This window comes from Passer domesticus, chromosome 4, assembly GCF_036417665.1.
Source record: "Passer domesticus isolate bPasDom1 chromosome 4, bPasDom1.hap1, whole genome shotgun sequence".
In the NCBI taxonomy this organism is placed as follows: domain Eukaryota; kingdom Metazoa; phylum Chordata; class Aves; order Passeriformes; family Passeridae; genus Passer; species Passer domesticus.
In genome coordinates this window covers 13109191-13126307 of record NC_087477.1, presented here as the reverse complement: position 1 = coordinate 13126307, position 17117 = coordinate 13109191, and the positions used below count along the sequence as shown (strand labels likewise).

General features: G+C 41.6%; 1 protein-coding gene across 7 annotated transcripts in view; it reads right to left on the bottom strand.

Moving 5' to 3' along the window:
• Positions 1–17117, bottom strand: part of ARSJ (arylsulfatase family member J) — a 152606-nt gene that overhangs the window by 6472 nt on the left and 129017 nt on the right. Inside the window, exon 1 of one of the 7 annotated variants that reach the window (XM_064416024.1) lies at positions 11384–11606. The exons of the other annotated variants lie outside the window; for them this stretch is intronic. Coding sequence (XP_064272094.1) covers positions 11384–11397 — 14 coding nt within the window. The 5' untranslated portion in view covers positions 11398–11606. Of the gene's footprint in view, positions 1–11383; positions 11607–17117 lie in introns of those variants that run through there. 7 annotated transcript variants of the gene reach the window in all.

Genomic DNA, 17117 nt, shown 5'->3' with positions numbered 1-17117 from the left:
AAAGAAGCTCAGTTGGAAGTTTCTAATTTCAGCACTTTTGCTAGCATAGCTCTAGTCAGTACTTGTGGAAAATGTATTTTTATTATGCTTGCATAGCTCAGGATATGTTGAAAAAAAAATCTCAATTTTAAAAATAATAAACTCTAGCCTAGGATTTAGACATTTTAGAAATTTTAGAAATTTAGAAATTTTAAATAAAAACTCCACGTTTGACAGCAGTTGCATAGAGAGTGACAGCGCTGAGGTCTGCATGCTACATAAATTAAAGAGATCATTATTGATGATTGTGCATTTCCCTGTTAAAAATAATGAAATAGAACAAGTAGGTACCAGTCACGAACATCGATTTAGGGGTTACAAAAGGACAGTCTTTGACATCTTACCTAAAACTATTTGTATAACACAATAGCTAAAACAGGAATTCCAGGTGAGTGAAAAAGAGAGAAATATATGATTTTGGGAGCTCTCAGTCCTCAGATGTCCAAGTTACTGGGGGGAAAAAAACCCAACATTCCACTTGTCACCAGCAAATCATCAGAGGCAGGACACAATCACAAGTGAGAGAAACAAGATACATCAAAGACATTTTCATAGTGGACTGAGGCTTTAGCATGGAGCCCACAAGCCCTAGATGTTTGAAAAAGTTGTTACTTTGGGCAGGGATGTTCACTCTGAATCATCTCAAAGGTGCTTGTGAGGGAAGCAGGAACAGTTCAGGAGCTCTTCCACCCAGGCTGGTGAAGAGCAGGGCAGGGGGATCCTGACCATGGGCATGTTGGATATGGACCAGCAAGAAAGAATCACACAAAATGACTCTGCAGCAGAAATATCTGCCATAAAAATGAAATGTTTCATGCTGCATATGCTGAGGTTTTTAAAACTAAATGCAGAGTAAAGCTGGAAAAGGGGTGGGTTGATCAGAAGACACTGGGGCAGAGGGTAGAGCTGAGCTGATTTAAATGAGATGCAAATAAAGCCATCACAGCCTGACATGAATTGCTAGCAAGCCATCAGCAAGTCCTGGTCCATCCAGACTGATGACAACAAAGCCAGAGTGTGTAGCCACAGTGCTTCTCTCTCACTGCTATTAAGTCAATTTGCTGAGAAGCAAAATGTTTTCTAAATGTTCATGTCCTTCTTATTTCCATTCTTTTCCTGAGTTAGAGCCTGATGACAAGCCTTGACTTTGCTGACTTCCAAGTGCCAAGCTCCCATGAGAGCCCAAGCAGGCGGCGGCACCCTGGCACTCCCTAGGGCATCATGTTTGGTATCTGTTCTGGACAGGAGCAGGTTATGCTAAGTCCCATCCATCCCATTTCTCCAGTGTTTACAGTCTATGGCAACTGTGTGTAATCCCATGGGATACACTTCTAAATGTCAGCATAAAAGCTTTCACGCAACAGAGTCTGCTCAGTGCCTATCCCAAGGAGTCCTGAGCCTACACTACATAAGTGTACATTTCAGCTTTCAAAAATAGCAGAAAAATACAATTTTCTATATTGAATGTATCATTCATTATCTATCATTCAACCATTTTTATCTTCTGGCTTATGACTTTGGGATTTTGGGGAAAGGTAGGTTATGAGTGGAAATGGATCAGAGAAGAAAATGCAACATTAAAAGCTAAATACAAACTCCAAACCTTCACAGACTTTCACTGTGTCAGCCCACACAAATCAAACCTGAAGTCTTCACACAGACATTTATTTCATCCTCAGCTGTATACCTTGAATTTTTATGTGCTTATAAATCAGACTGAAAAAAGCATTTACTTCTAAACAAAGTGTTTACATAAAAAAATCTAACACACGTTATTTACTGTTTTATCACTCTGGCAATCCTATTGCATATATTCCATTTGGAGGATTCTGTATCTTGCCCTACTTTCAAGTTTTTCATTGTTGTTTTTAAATCAGTTAAGCTTCTTCCATCAAATTCAGGAAAAGAAAAATAAAGTAATAATTTCCTTGCAGACTAATAATGTTATCAGTGTTGCTTCCCACGACCCTTCTCCAAGGACTTAGAGGAGCTGAGACATCCTTATTTCACCAAAGACCATTTGGATTTTGATGCACGAACTCAACCTCAGAATCATTTTGAAATTCGGATCACACACCAGCCCTGGCATCTGGCCATTTAAATAATGCCCTTACACCCTGATATTGCTTATACCGTGGAAAGGATTTTTATCACCTGGGACCTAGAAATGCTTGAAAAGTGGGGAACCATGCCACAAAAAGCTGTTCTCCATAGCTCTTTATTCCAACAGTTTTACATCTCCAGGATATGCACCAGATCCTCTCTCTTTTATCTTCCCAGCTCCTGCAGATGCAACTGGCATACCAGGACAAGGCAGTGCTCAGTGAACAGCAGGAAAGCAACTGTTGTCTCCAGAGTTGTGAGCTTTAAAGCAAAAATATCTGACTGTGGGACCAAGCTGGGAGGGAAAAGGAACAGAAACCTTCGTCTGCATTTCCTCAGGGCTACTCTCCCTGACTCCAGAAGCTTGGACTTTAAATCACCCTCCAAATAAGTTGCAATTAGTATTTTAATACACTAATTCTGAATTTTCTACCAAACTTTATTAAACTGGCAGCTTATCTGCTACCAACCTCTCCTGTCACTGAGGCAATTTATCTGCTCCAATGGGAGGACAGCAAGGAGAAGGGAGAATTTGGGAGTTGGCAGCAGCTGGAATGCACATGTGTTCATGCAGCTCTTGTTTTCTTTGCTCCCGGTTTGCTGCAGCTGTGGAAACAGAGCACAACGTTTCCAGCTTTATCACTGTAACTCATTTAGGGAAGAGGGGGAAATGTGTGATTGCATAATCGGCGCTTGCGGTTTCATGTCTACATGGGAGTGACATGGAAAGAAAACAATCTGACCAAATGCTCTACATGCCAGCCACAAATCCAGACCTCGCCACCAAATTCTGGGCTCTCAGCAACAGCAGATGCCAGCGGATATGACACCTAATCACCATGTTACAGGGGAAAGAAACCTAAAGTGACTCTGCAATGAGTTAGAGATGAATTTATAGTCCTGCTTTGGTCATTTTTGCAGGAGAAAAAACAGAATAAAAGGAGATAAATGGAGGCTAAAAATTGTGTGCAGAAGAATCCCCCCCGGGGTACTCCCAAAGTGAGGATGGAGCAGGACCAGCATGCCAGGACAGGGACACAGCACACACCAGTTTGTAAAGGAGAGGTGCCTTCATTCCAGCCTCTGCTCTCTGATGAGCTGAGGAGAACAGCACCCCAGAGTCTCCTAATATCCCAGAACAGTCACTGCTACAGACAGGGCAAACTTCAAGGCGTCTCATATTCTGTCTAAAAGAATACTTTAATTGCTAATAACACAGGAGTTTTTACATGACTTGCCATGCAGATGTGTGAAATATTTTCCACCTATTTCTGTGATAGTTTAGGAAAGCTGGTTCATCTTTACATAGGAAGAATTTATTCAATGACTGCACCTAAGGGACATGAAAGATATTCACTACATGCCTGCCTTTCATAAGAAGACATCTCTCATAACAATGCCATATTTGATGGCAGCCCTTAAGGTAGCAGCCAAACAGCTTTTGTCTTATATTACTCTCTAATTAAAGTACTCATTTTGAGCATTTAGTACCATCTCTGAATTGAAACTGTCCTTAGCTATTATTCATACATCCAGCACTTAGAGCCTATATCAACTTAATGCTATAAAATGACCTTGAATCGACAGCCAGGATGACTGAGGGCAAAAAGTCAAGATGTAAAACACAGGCTAACAACTACCACATCACAGGCTTGTATGGTATCATTTGACAGAGGTAATTGCTTTATAATTAAAGAACATTATTACATTGAAAGAAAATAGGACTATGTGGTGCTTCAGAGACATCTCAAGTGTTTTAGACACCTTCACAACATCCGAGCTTTGTGACAGCTGTGATTTTTTATTAACCACTGAACAACTACATAAACACACCATTTCTGAGTGTGACATTGGAGAACATCATAGTTCCCCTGCTTTAGTGAGCACAAGTGTGCCACAGGCCATTAAGTTTCACTTGAATCCTTGGATAAGTCTTACAGACAGTAGTTTCACATCGGAGATAAATTATTATTGTGAGAGTATGATGATGAAGTGGTAACAGCCACAAGCTCTCTTTAGTATTTATAATATTGCTATTATCCTGCTCTGTAAGATGTCTCAAGCTCAACTGTCTCCAAGATTCTGTAAGAGGATAGAGAACAGATTCTGCCCCCCTTAATCAATATGTACTTATTTAAACAAAAGTGTAATTCAATCAATTTCAATTTAATAGGCTTCTAGGTAAATTTTTGCTCAGAGTCATCAAAGTATCAAAATGAGTCTATGAATTAATGCACCTTTTGTTAAACTTTAATGCACCTTTAAAAACCCCTTTTTTCATATGGAGGTTCACTGGGAATGCTGGTTAATTAAGAAACATTCTTGGATGATTATTCCTGTTTCATCTCAACTTCATTATTCTATTTGTTCTACTTAATGCATTTTATCACATAACATCATTGTAAAACGTGTACACAGGCATCAAAAGGAAATTATTATCTTCTCCTTCATCCCCAGTGTATGGCACAGCAGTCTGAGACAGCAGGATTCCTGCTGGAGTCTTTGGAGGTCAATGCTGCATTTCAGGCAGTGCATTGGATGCTGCTGCACACGAAATGATAAATAAGGTGCTGCTCAGAACTGAGTGTGCCACTCACTTCAACAAGCAAAGCTGAAGTTTTACAGAGGCTGCCTTGCCCACCCACAGCCCTCATTTAAGGTCTCATTCTTGGCAGCAAGAGAGCGATGCCCTCTGCTGCTGTCCCTGCAGGCGTCCTGGGACAGACACCACCCACATCTGCTCCAGGGCACTCCAGAGTACCCTTCCAGAAAAGCTACAGCCTGATAATGTGAAGAACAGCTTTATCTGGGAAAAAAAAAAAAAAAAAAAAAAAAAAAAAAAAAAAAAAACCACCCCAAAACCAACAAATTCTAATTTGACTTTTCAACAATATTGCTGGTTTTCCGGGCTGACATTTATGGGCAACAGCAGTGGCACTGAATCATTAGTGAGAGGAATAACCTTGCCTTGAAAGGGAGGGAGGGCTGGCAGCCAAGACATGCTCTCTTGTGGGTTCTGCATAGTTTTCAGCCTGAGCATCCCCACTGACCTCCAGTCCTTTTGTCCCTCTGACACTTTGATATCAGTTTCTGAGCCTATTGTGTTGCTCATCCCTTTGAGTAGGGATGGAACCATGCCCATTCAAAATGGGCTTTTTAGTCCTGATAAAAGAGGTGACAGAATGCAAATGAGCCTCATCCTGATGCCAAACCTCTTAGTAACTGGACTTGTTAAAATACAGTGCTTACAGGCACCGAATTATTTACAATGATTGCCAGCAGTCATGTATGAGTTCTGTCACATATTGCTGGCTGCTGGATTTTCATTCTATTTCCTGATATTTGATTCACCTGAGGAATATAATATGAAAATCCCTTTTTCAGAACTCACCACAATATTCTCATTCAGTTTTGATCAAGACAAAGGCACTGTGTATGCTTCCCAAAGAAACAATGGATTAAGATAATGAGGCATTGCATTAACCTGGGGCCCACAGAGAGGTTCCTCACTGACACCACGGGGGAATGGAACATCTTTGTTTACTCACAGGTGAGATCCCACATGGAAAGGAACTGCTTTCACGCCAGTGTCTGAGTGGATGTAGGTGTGCTGCTGTAGCACAAGGAGAAGAGTGGGGAGCAGTGCTGCGGGGCTGTCAGTCAGTTCTGTGACAATTTTTAACTACCACATCAGAGACAGCACATAGCTGTACAGTACAGCATTACAGAGCCAAGTAAAACGTCTGCATTCAAAGCATCACATGTTAGAACTCAAAAGGAACAAAGCAACTTCAGTAGGTTTGTGACCAGCTCATGTGACCCATGGCTGGAAAAGACCTTCAGGATGGAGTCCAGCCAGTGACCTGACAATGCCAATTCCTCTGCTAAACCATGTCCTGGTGCCACATGTACATGTCTTTTAAATCTCTCAGGGATGCCGACTTGAGCTTCAGGTGGTTCCAGAACTTGACAGTCCATTGGGTGAAGATATTTTCCCCATTATCCAACCTAAGTCTTGCCCTGGCACAACTTGAGTCCCCTCCCTCTTGTCCTGTCACTAATGGTACCTGATGAAGCTCTGTGGTACCAATGGCTTTGAGTGGCCACCTTTGCTCCCTGCCCAAACTAGGCAAGGGCTAGGAGAAATGTAAGGTTCCTCTGTGCAGCAGGAATGTGATGGAATTGGAGAGCTCTCAGTGTCACATTTGATGGCTGCAAGATGCCACGGCACAGCCACTGTGAAGCCCCCTCACACCACCCTGCTGCATTTCTCCCTCGGCCTCCCCAGCAGAGAAGGGAACAAACTGGAGTTAACAGGGGACAGAGGTTAACAGCACATCTGTTTCTAGGCCACTGTGCAATGAATAATGAAGAGATTTGGAAAAATGCTTCTTTATTTCCCTCCTAAATCCGGCTTAGCAAAACAAGCAGTGCTCTCTTGGATGTCAGGGCTGCACTCCCTAATCTCTCCTAACTCTCATTCACACTGCTCCTCGCTCACATCTTGCTTTGCTGCCTGCGTTGAGGCAATGTCCAAAAGCCTAACATCCCTGGAAATAAAATGGAGCATAAAACAGGCGCCTTATTGCTGTTGGTCCCACAAAAATTTAGAAACAGTCTCTTACATGTCTAGCAATTATGCATAAAAGCAGACAAAGCTTATATAAAGTACTTGCTATAAAATGTTAATGTATTAATGAAGCTGTGCCTTATTTAAGATGCTAGTATGTGATTTTGATCCCAGGCAAAATACCACAAAAATGACTCATGTAACAGAGTGAGCTGGATAAGAGTAAGTGAGGTGGAAATGGGACACACACAACATTTTGGAAGTGTGCATTCAACAAATTCAGCAACTCCTAATACACTAATGGAACCTGTGCAGAGATACCATCAGCAGTGTGTGCTACATTCTGTGGGGCTTCCTCCCCCTGTCTGAAAGCATTTATTTAAGTTGAGTGATATTAGCATCAATCATGCCCTGTGAGAAGGGATTTAAGGGCAAACATCTCCCAGAAAATGAAGATCACTCATTAAAAACTGAAAATAAAAGGTATAAGTAGTGATTCTTTGAGAAACACTAGTTGTTCATGAGAAAGGGAAACACATTTAGCATTCATCATTGTGTGATCACAGAAAAGCAGCTCCTGCATATTTGGTCTCCAACTCCAGGGTTTCCAGTGGGAAATTTAGTTGGAAAAATATGACAGAAAGATCATAACCCACGATTTTTCTGAAGCACAGTTAACTCTGTGGAAAGTTACTCAATCAGTGGCAAATAACTTGTGGCTTCCAAATCACTTACATCCTGTCCAGGTTGTGAAATTATGTATTTCAGTGGTTAATAACCCCGGCAATAACATAAAAATTTACAAAATGGTGTAATGCTGAATAAAGAATCATCATTTAGAATCTGTTCTTGTTATTTTCAACATTCTTCTCTAAGTGGGAATAGAAATTTGCAAATTGTGGGGACTGTAAGGGGAAAAGAGGGAAGGAGAAGAGATGAGAATCAGGCATGCTTTGCATCTGTCTTGAGTGAAAAAGCTAGATCTTTCTTTCCCCCTCAGGAGGCAGGAAGGCTAAAGGAGGAGCAGACCAGCCCCACAGCAATTCGCTGACATTGTGTCCAGCTAAGAATGTGCCACAGCACAGAGGTGACGAGTGCTGACACCCCCACAGAGCAGTGGCTGTGTTCAGGGGATGGGAACATGTCAGGAACACTGCTGGAACCACAACAGCTGCCTCCCTTTGTCTGCAGAGACTTTGCCATTCCCTAAGCAAATCTGTGGGGTGTAGTTCCAGTGGGTCACAGGAGCCACAGGAAGCTGTGAACCCCACAGGGAGCCTCTCAGTGACAACATTCTTACCTCTACTGTCCCATTAGTGACAGCAATTAGTACAGCATTAGTAACTTTTCCAACCAAACAGATAAATCAACAGCCCTGTGTACAGCTGTACAAAGTCAGTGCTGTACAAAGTCACTGTCAACTTTGTATGCATTGTCAAAGCACTGGGCTTGTCCAGGATCACCTCACCAGGTTTCTCACAGGAGTAGGTGCACACTATAAAACACATTTTCAACTTGTTCTACGAATTTGTCCCTGCAACTTAGCCACACTGCCTTGGTTCTTCACAGACTCTCCCAGATGGCTTATTCAATATTCAGCACTTAATGTATTTTGAATTCTGGTAATCTGGCTGCATGACTGTAAAATTCCTCAACAGTCCATTTCATGCCCTGCTTTTCACGAGCAGTGCTCGACAAACTGCAGGACCAACTTCTTTGCTATTATTTGTGTTAAAGTCAAGCATCTGCTTCTCAAACCCAGGCTTAAGTCTGTGCTGTGTGCTCAAAATCAAAATGCAGGGGAGGTGACTAAAGAGGCAGCAGCAGCAGGATGAGAGAGCAGCAAAAGGTCTGTAAAGCCTCTGCCTGCATTCCTTGGGAGCCAAGGGTCTGGGCTAAAGATGCATTCTGGCTCTGACGTGGAAGTTGCTCCCATATAATCTATTCCTAAAATCTCTTTTATATATAATTTCTCATATAATCTAGTTCCTCAAGATGGAAGCAGGGCAGATGGTCATCTGGGGAAACGCAGCCACATCTCGTGGTAAGGAAACTACAGAGAAACAAGGTACAGGAAAGAAGAGAAAGATAAAAAATCCATAAAAACCATATTAGAATAAAAGTGGCACTTAGTGATTCCAAAAGGACTTCCTCTAATGAGTAACATTACCCAAAAGTTTAAATTAAGCCTTTCATTATTTTTTTTTTTCCTTTAGAAGTTTCAGGCATAATATTTTAAGACATAGAGCCAATATAAGATCAGTATTTTAAAACCAAATAGACACTTATCTAAAAATCCAAATAAACTAAAAAATCTGAATTACAATAGGCAACAACAGTGTAAAGGACACCATGAGCCAACTAACAGGCAACAACAACAACAACTTCCAGGTTTTTATTGCCTGGAAGTTCAGATATTTTTTTTCTGCTTAGCGGGTGTTGTGGTGTTTTGGGGTGATTTTCTTTGAAATGTCACTTGAATTTAAACCCTCCAGTATATTTTCTGATGTCGCAGTCCTCCTTCCCCTTTTCCCTCGAAATTACATTATTATACAAAAAAAAAAAAAACCCAAAAAAATCTTGGGGCAATCTACTTTTCTGCAGTTGGTGACAATGAGCATAGCTTGGACATGATGCATCCATCTAGGAACAATAGAATAGCAAAGAACAGAATTATTGGATTTGAAAGGGCAGACATGCTGGGATAGCTGTGGAAAAGCCATGGCTGGACACACTTTCTCTGGAAATATTTAAGTTCAGTTCAGTTGTGGGATGGGAGAGGAAGTTTTCTGCTGGCTCTTCATTTTTTCTGGTATGTTACATAAGCTCCCTTTCCTCTTTACTTTTATAGCAGCACATAAATATTTTATGAACTATGGGCCTTTGAACTGTGTTGCTCTGACCCATTGACTGATTCTCATTTGCTTCTCTGAAATTGCATCTCAAGTGCTTTGAGAAATGCATCATCCTGGGCTGTCATATAAAACACAAACCCCACAACAGTAATTCTGTTTGTTGCCAATGCTACAAGTCAACTCCAAGGACAATAAATTTCCACTTAATGTTAATAGCAAGGTTGCTGGAGACACTGGCATTCTGATATATTAAAGGCATAAAGTGCAAACAGCTTTTAATTCATTCTTTACATGCTTTTAGTTAGCCACCCCCAAACAAAATTTAAGAAAAGGAAAAAGAGAAGAACAGCTCCACTTTTGGTGTGAAGTAATGTAAATCCTGATTTTCACCAGCAAAATAATGTCCAGGTAAGTCCATGGACCTCACTGCATATCCAAAAGTATCTGCAGGTTGTTCCAAGGCAATCCCAGGCCAACATCTGGTACTTCAGAAAGTGCACAAGGCTTCCCAGTGTTATGGAAAAATAAATATCTAGTGTAAGGCATTTAACACGGCCCATGGAGCTATCCCAGTCCAACACTGGTCAACAGCTCTGCATTGACTACACTTTCTAGAATCCTCCAAACTGTTCCAGATTAGGCAAAGCGCCTTTGTTCGTTTTTTTTTTTTTTTCCTTCCCCCTCCCTTCTTCCCATCTGTCTTCATTCTCATTCCTACAGGATTTTCAACCCCATGCTTGAAAATACAGCCAACTGCAGTTCCAGGATCTAAGCTGGAAGGCCTGGTTTGACAAAGAAATACCTCTTTCTTCTGAGATTACCTGTATTCCCCGTACAGGATCTGAAATTGCTGCTCCTACTCTTTCCCAGTTGGACTCAAAATTAAGATGTTAGCTTCACCATGATTTAGAGCACTTGTTTGGGAACAAACCTCATTTTTATTTCATTTGCTCCGGAAACATCTCTCATCAGTATTCCTTCTGAGCCTATAAATATCCTTTGCACCAGCCACATTTAAGGATTTTATGTGCTGAAATAAAAGCCTCTCTGGGTCACTGGGGCTCCTTACTGGGGCTATGGAATCACAGAATAATTTGGCTCGGAGGGGCCTTAAGGCTTATCCAGTTCCAAGGCCTCTGCAGCGGGCAGGGAACCTCCCACTAGAGCAGGTTGCTCCAAGACCATCCAAGCCCTATTATCACCTATATTATAGCTAATAATGCAGCTCATACAGCTGCAGATACTCTGCTGGCAACAAACACAATACTGGAGCCAACAAAATAAAAAGCTGTGCATGTTGCCCATCCATTTGTTTTTCTTGTGCTTTTCTTTATTCCCTCCTTCCCTAGGGATGAAAAAAGGAGAAGAAAATTCTCATTCTCTTCTTGAATCTGCAATTTCCAAGGTGTGTTACTGAGACAAGAAAATGAAACCAAACAACAATCTGACAAAAGTTAAAATTTTCAAGTGCCTGACTACTATGGAGCTCTTGATCAGCCTGTAGATGGAAGAGATAGATTTGAATTAAGTAGCTAAACAAATGGAATCACACAAAGCACACATTGCCTTCTAATAAACCCCCAAAATACACACACATTATTTCATGCTCTCAGCAGACAGAATGATTTCTCCCACTCACTCCCTCAGTAATGTGCTTAAAAAATTCCATTTCTCCTGCCTTAATAACTCCTATGTCAAAATTCTTCCCAATTACGACCATGGTTTCAGCTGCTTTTCAAAAGGCATTTGATGGCCTTTCTCTACCTGCAGATAGTTTATTTTCTTGCAGAGAAGTGACAAAAAATCAACACTGTACCTGCACATTTCCATCCTTTAGCAAGCTAGCAGCTGAAGCAGCAAAAGAGGCTTTAAGAGCCAAGAAGTGGCAGTGTCCATGGCTCAGGAACTTTCTCCATGTTCATGGCGACAACCACAGGTTAGAGAATTACATTTTCCTTCCCAGAAGAAGTATTGCTGTTGGCTGAGGCGCAGGTTGGCCTCTTGCTTGCCTGGCATTATCACCCACCCACCCCAATTAAGCCATGGCTCCTTTCTTCCCGCATTTCCTTAGATAATGGATTGATGAGGTGTGAATTCAGAACAAGTGCCATCAGCAAACGCAGCCTGGGCACGCTTGGCTTTTTCTGTGCTAACACCCGAGTGCCATAAATAGGTTAAATCCTCCCTGGCAGTGAAGGGAAGCAATCTGTTCTCTCCCTGTCGTGTTCCTGGCGTGCCCATCTCCAGTTGTACCACACAGACACAATCCCAAGAGGGGCAGAAAAAGGGAAGGAACACACAGTTCAGCTGCATTTAGAATTCCGTGTGTTGCTGTGGGTGCATTGCTCTGTTGTGCATGCACTTCCTATCTTCAAGCACCTTGGACTGTCTGGGTTTATGTAGATTTATTTAACTGAGCAAGTTATTTAAGAAAATCCACATTTTTATTTCTAAGAGGTATATCAAATTATAGCTTCAAGGGAATGACATTTTGTGTTTAATGAATTATTTCTGGTTTAACCATGGCAAAACCATGGGTATTAAATAAAATCTTGTGAATACAGGCTTCAGTACAGGTGCATCTAGATAACAAACTGAAGATGTATCAATGTGAAAATTAATGGAAAATCACTGAATTGGAAAAATGGAATGACAGAATGGTTTAGGTTGGAAAGAACTAGAGATCAGCTGGTTCCAATGTCCCTGGCATGGCAGGGGCACCACGGTCAGGGACACTGAGCGTGTTACATTCCTCGTCCCTGATGCCTGTGGAGCATCACAGGATAGAAAGGCAGAGGAAAACCTGGAGCACACCTTCCCACCCAGGTTACATACATTCACTCAGCACAGGCTGGGAGATGAAGGACACTCACTGGCTGTCTCTGGCAAAAAGAATAAAATAAATTTAAAAAAAAATTAAAAACTTAAAACTACATTTTTAGAACTGCAAGAACACTGAAATAAGTCTTTATTTATGCTGAATTTTGTGGAGAGACAAACTGACTGCAATTAAAGCATTGCTGTGAAGCCCAAGCTGCTGAAAGATTTCTTTAAAAAATGTTTATGCAGGACAATCTTTTCAGTTTGGATCAGGGTCCTATAGACAGACCACGTTTCTCTATGGCATCAGCAGCTGATAAGCCTCGAGCAGACGGCAGAGAAGAAATATTTTAATTCCATTCCTGCCTGGCCAGTGTTGCACCAGCACCAACTGTTTCCGACACTTCTGCAGAGCGGCAATATTTGCAAGTGTTTCTTCAGAAATGTGCAGGATTTCATTCCAAGTACGCGGGACTGTTTTGACACAATTTATCAACTGCTCCCAAACAGATCAGGCTGGGAGCACACTTGTTCCATTTGCTAAATTCAAAATTTCCCTCGTGCAAGCCAAGGGAATTAGGCTAGACAAGGATGGGGGTTTTCTTTGTACACTTTTGCTGTGTTTTTGCAAAGCCAAATACCCTGGCCATGCACACTGGCTGCCAGAAGACTGAGTTCAAGTGAGACAGCACATTTACTTTCCATACAAGAACAGGTGAGCAACAGACCTTGCCCTCTCCAGTAATGCCAGTTTATAAAGAGAAACTGGCAATTTATAATATATATATATATATACACACACACACCTATAGATAGGTATATAGATATAGATACAGATATAGATATATCTTATCTTTTACACTGGCAAGGAATTATTTTTCCTCCCTTCTTCATCATAAGCCATGGATTTTTGGCAAGCAAAAAACTCTCTGATGCACAAATAAGAGCATGCATGGTTTATTCTCAAAACCAAAATCCAACTCACTGATAATGAGTGACAATTCCATTTTGCTGGACATGATTCAAAAGCAAATAAAGGTCATAATTCTGACAAAAACCTGTATTAGCTATAGCAGAGGAAACACCTGGACCATGCCTAATTGGTCATCTCCAATCTTTAAAACATAATGAAGGCCCAGCAGTGATTTTATAGGAAATGTCCTTGCTGTTAAACACCATATATCCACCCCAAAAGACCCAAAAGCTTCAAATGGTCTTTTAAGAAAATGTCTTTATATGTCAATGTCCATTACATCACGAAATTGGTCTTTGCCCAGCAGAGAAGTGAGAATTTTAAAGAGCACAAATGTATTTGTATTTTTGAACACCGGAGCTGTAGCTGCCTATTAGTTTTCTGGCCCTGCGTGTGACTTACCAGCACCTTGATCTGCAACACAGACCATTTCTGGTGATGAAACAGCCCAGCAAGTACACCTTGTGAAAGACAAATCCTTGCACACTGTCACAACCAGGATTCAGATGAAGACAGCCTGGATTCCCAGCTTGTTCCAGCCTTGTCCTGCCGGCCTCAGCACAACCCCACAGTGACAGCAGAGGCTCTGATCTGCTCCTGTGGGACACTGCCTGCCTCATTTCCTCAGAGCAATACCAAATGCAGAAGGAGCAAACAGTCTGTTTTATCTTCATGTAACACCTGCAGGTGACATCCAGTAACACTCCAGTAGAGCAGGATGCATGGACAGTGGCACGGGTCATTGGACATTGGAACGCCAAAACTCGAGACCATTCTTTTGTTTGATGATTCAGAAACACAGAGAAGGCAGAGCAAAAACAAAACAAACTCAAAACACGTGAACACCCAAGACTCCAAAAGCTCAAGGCTGAAAATGACATCATAAAAAAACCCCATTTTACTGTGCGGAGGTGAAGGGGTGAGCCTGGCACAGGGTGCCCAGAGAAGCTGTGCCTGCCCCTGGATCCCTGGAAGTGTCCAAGGCCAGGCTGGACAGGGCTTGGAGTGACCTGGGATGGTGGAAGGTGTCCCTGCCCATGGCAGGGGCTGATCAAGATGAGCTTCCAGATTCCTTTCAACCCAAACCATTTTATGATATGCCCATATGATTTATTTAACTAACCCTGAAAACTAATTTGGCAAATTCAAGTTGTAAAATGAAAAATTTGGAATAAATATATTTAAGCTTCAGGCTTTTTCATTCCTACAGTACATCTATGAGGAATTAGAAAAAGCAATTGGGTTAATTACATTTTGAGTGATTATTTTCGTAGGGGTTATGAATATATGTTTAAGGTGAAATTTATACAGATTAAATTCCACAACCTGTTCAGACTGCGCATTTGCACTCATCAAACTGCTGCACTGCCTGCTGAAGAGCTGAAATTCAAAAGGAAATTGAATTAGAGGAATAACCTGAACTGAACAGGAGGCAATTCACTTACAATAACCACAAAGCAGTGCTTTTGGGGTCAAATAATCAGTGGCAGTAACTTAAGTTTCTTGCAGGAAAGAAGGTCTGGGGCTTGCTGAGGGCGAGTCAGCAGCCACCTGGTGCTGTGGAAAAAAGCTTTTGTCTTATTGGGATCTACACGAGGGGTCAGGGAAAACATGACATCCTGCCTTAAGTAAGGCAATAAAACACAGGTTCCCCACACCTGTTAAAGAAAATGCATTTGCTTTGTATCCAAGCACTGAGAAAGGGCACAGAGCTCCCACCTGGCCGCTATCCTGTCATGGGATGGTGTGGATTGAGAGCACCTTGCCCTGCACAGAATGTGGGAATGCTCAAAGGAAAGAGCCCAGAAGGATGATCAGTCTGGCTTAACTGGCACATCACAGCTGAACTGGTAAAAATAGTACAGGATCTGTTGTTCTTGTGACATTCCCTACCCATCAGCAGCAGAAAAGCCTCAAACACTCTCTGATCAACAGACACTTTGCCCAGATTTTCTGCTGAGGTAAATTCATGCCAGCAAAGGAGTTGATGTGCTGCCTTCCAATTACTCAACTGTGAAAATATTTTAGTAACTTTGGGGATTGAGAACAAGATAGCAAGGCTGGACTGGTCAAACTTTTACTGGAACATTGTGTCCTGTTCCTGATGACACTCTTCAATAAAAAATAGGTCCAGATATAAAAAGTCCAGAGGAGTACATTAGGAGCCATCAAAGGTATATAAACCAAGGTCTGTGTGGAATGATGGAAAGAACTGAATTTACTCAGGCTGGAGAAGGGAAGAGTAGAGATGTGATAATAGACTCAGATGTACAGATTTATCACTTTTTGTAGCAAAGAAAGTTCTTCACCTGAAAATTGCCAAGAGATCAGAGGCTTAAACTGCAGGAGGAAAGATGGAAGTTAGACAGTTTAAAAGTTATATAACCCAAATTACAGCTAAAACTGCCTGGGGAAAGTGTGGAAATCTCTGTTGAAAGTTTTTTAGGAACAAGTTGTTCCCACATATTAAAATAGTATTTTTAAATGATTTCTTGAAGAAGGACAGACATGGTAATTTACTAGGATTTTTTAAAACTTTGTTTTCTTGAATTTTCTGTGGACTCAAAGCCACAAATGCCAGTTTGTTCCCTCCCTTCTGAACTGTCCAGCAGCAAGGCAGTCAGCTCAGGAGCCGTAAAGGGAACTACCCCAGCAGCACCATGCAGTGAGTCCAGCTGGCATTCTCTCTGACACATCCCATAGGCTGTGCAGGGCAAGAAGTGGATCCAGGGGTGAGCTGAGAACCACCAGCTCTGCAGCAGCACGTGGTGAATCTGTACCCAAAGCACAGCACCTCTCGCAGGAGCAGCCGGGCCACCACAGAGCCAAGGACGCTGTGGGTGGACAAGGAAGATCTGCTTTCCTGGAAACACCTTGTTCCCAGAGCACCTGCAAACCCCAGTGCAACACATCTCCCTGCACTGCTCAGGAGGCTGGCAGTAGCAGGGACCCAAATCCCAGGCCTTGGAGGAAATCAGGGAAGCATGGTGTGGTTTGAATACAGAAGAGTGAATGTAAAAGGTGAATAAGATTGCCCATATATCAATCATATAATATAATACAATATAATATAATACAATATCATATCATATATCATATCATATCATATCTAATTAGAAATCCCTGAACTCCTTCCAAGCGCCTTAGGTTTGTTTTCATCCAAAACACTCCTGCCTGGGAGCAGCACAACCTTGGTAAAGTTCCTTCTCCTCCCTGATAGTATCACCTTTTCTCTTCCAGTTTTAAAATACAATGCTGATGAAAAGCTACATGGTACAAAATCAAGCATTTATTAGAAAATCTCCTCTGACAACAGGCTTTTAAAGTGTTTCAAAATAATTTCAGAACTGTGCAAGGAGTATTACCTTTTATACCCCTTGAAGTGTATTTACAACCTTGATCAGCTATATTTAATCCAGCTTTAAAATACTGATAAGGAAAGTATAAATATTATTTCTTTATGCATACAAATCTTTACACATGCCAGTAACTGATTAACAGGAACATAAATTCTGATTGTATCTGAAAGACATATCAATCTGCTCTTCATCCAAAAAATACCTGAAGAATTAGAGAACTAAAGGACAGGGTGAGACAATTCATTCTTGTGGAGAAGACTTGGTTTGGCTCTTTCTCTGCTTAGTGCCAGAGACAGGATAATGGGGAAAATTAAGAGAATGGATTTAAGTCTGGCAGCCAAACTGATTGGCCTTGGAAGCAGAAAGAAGACTCTGAAAGGACATCCTGGTGGGCTGGG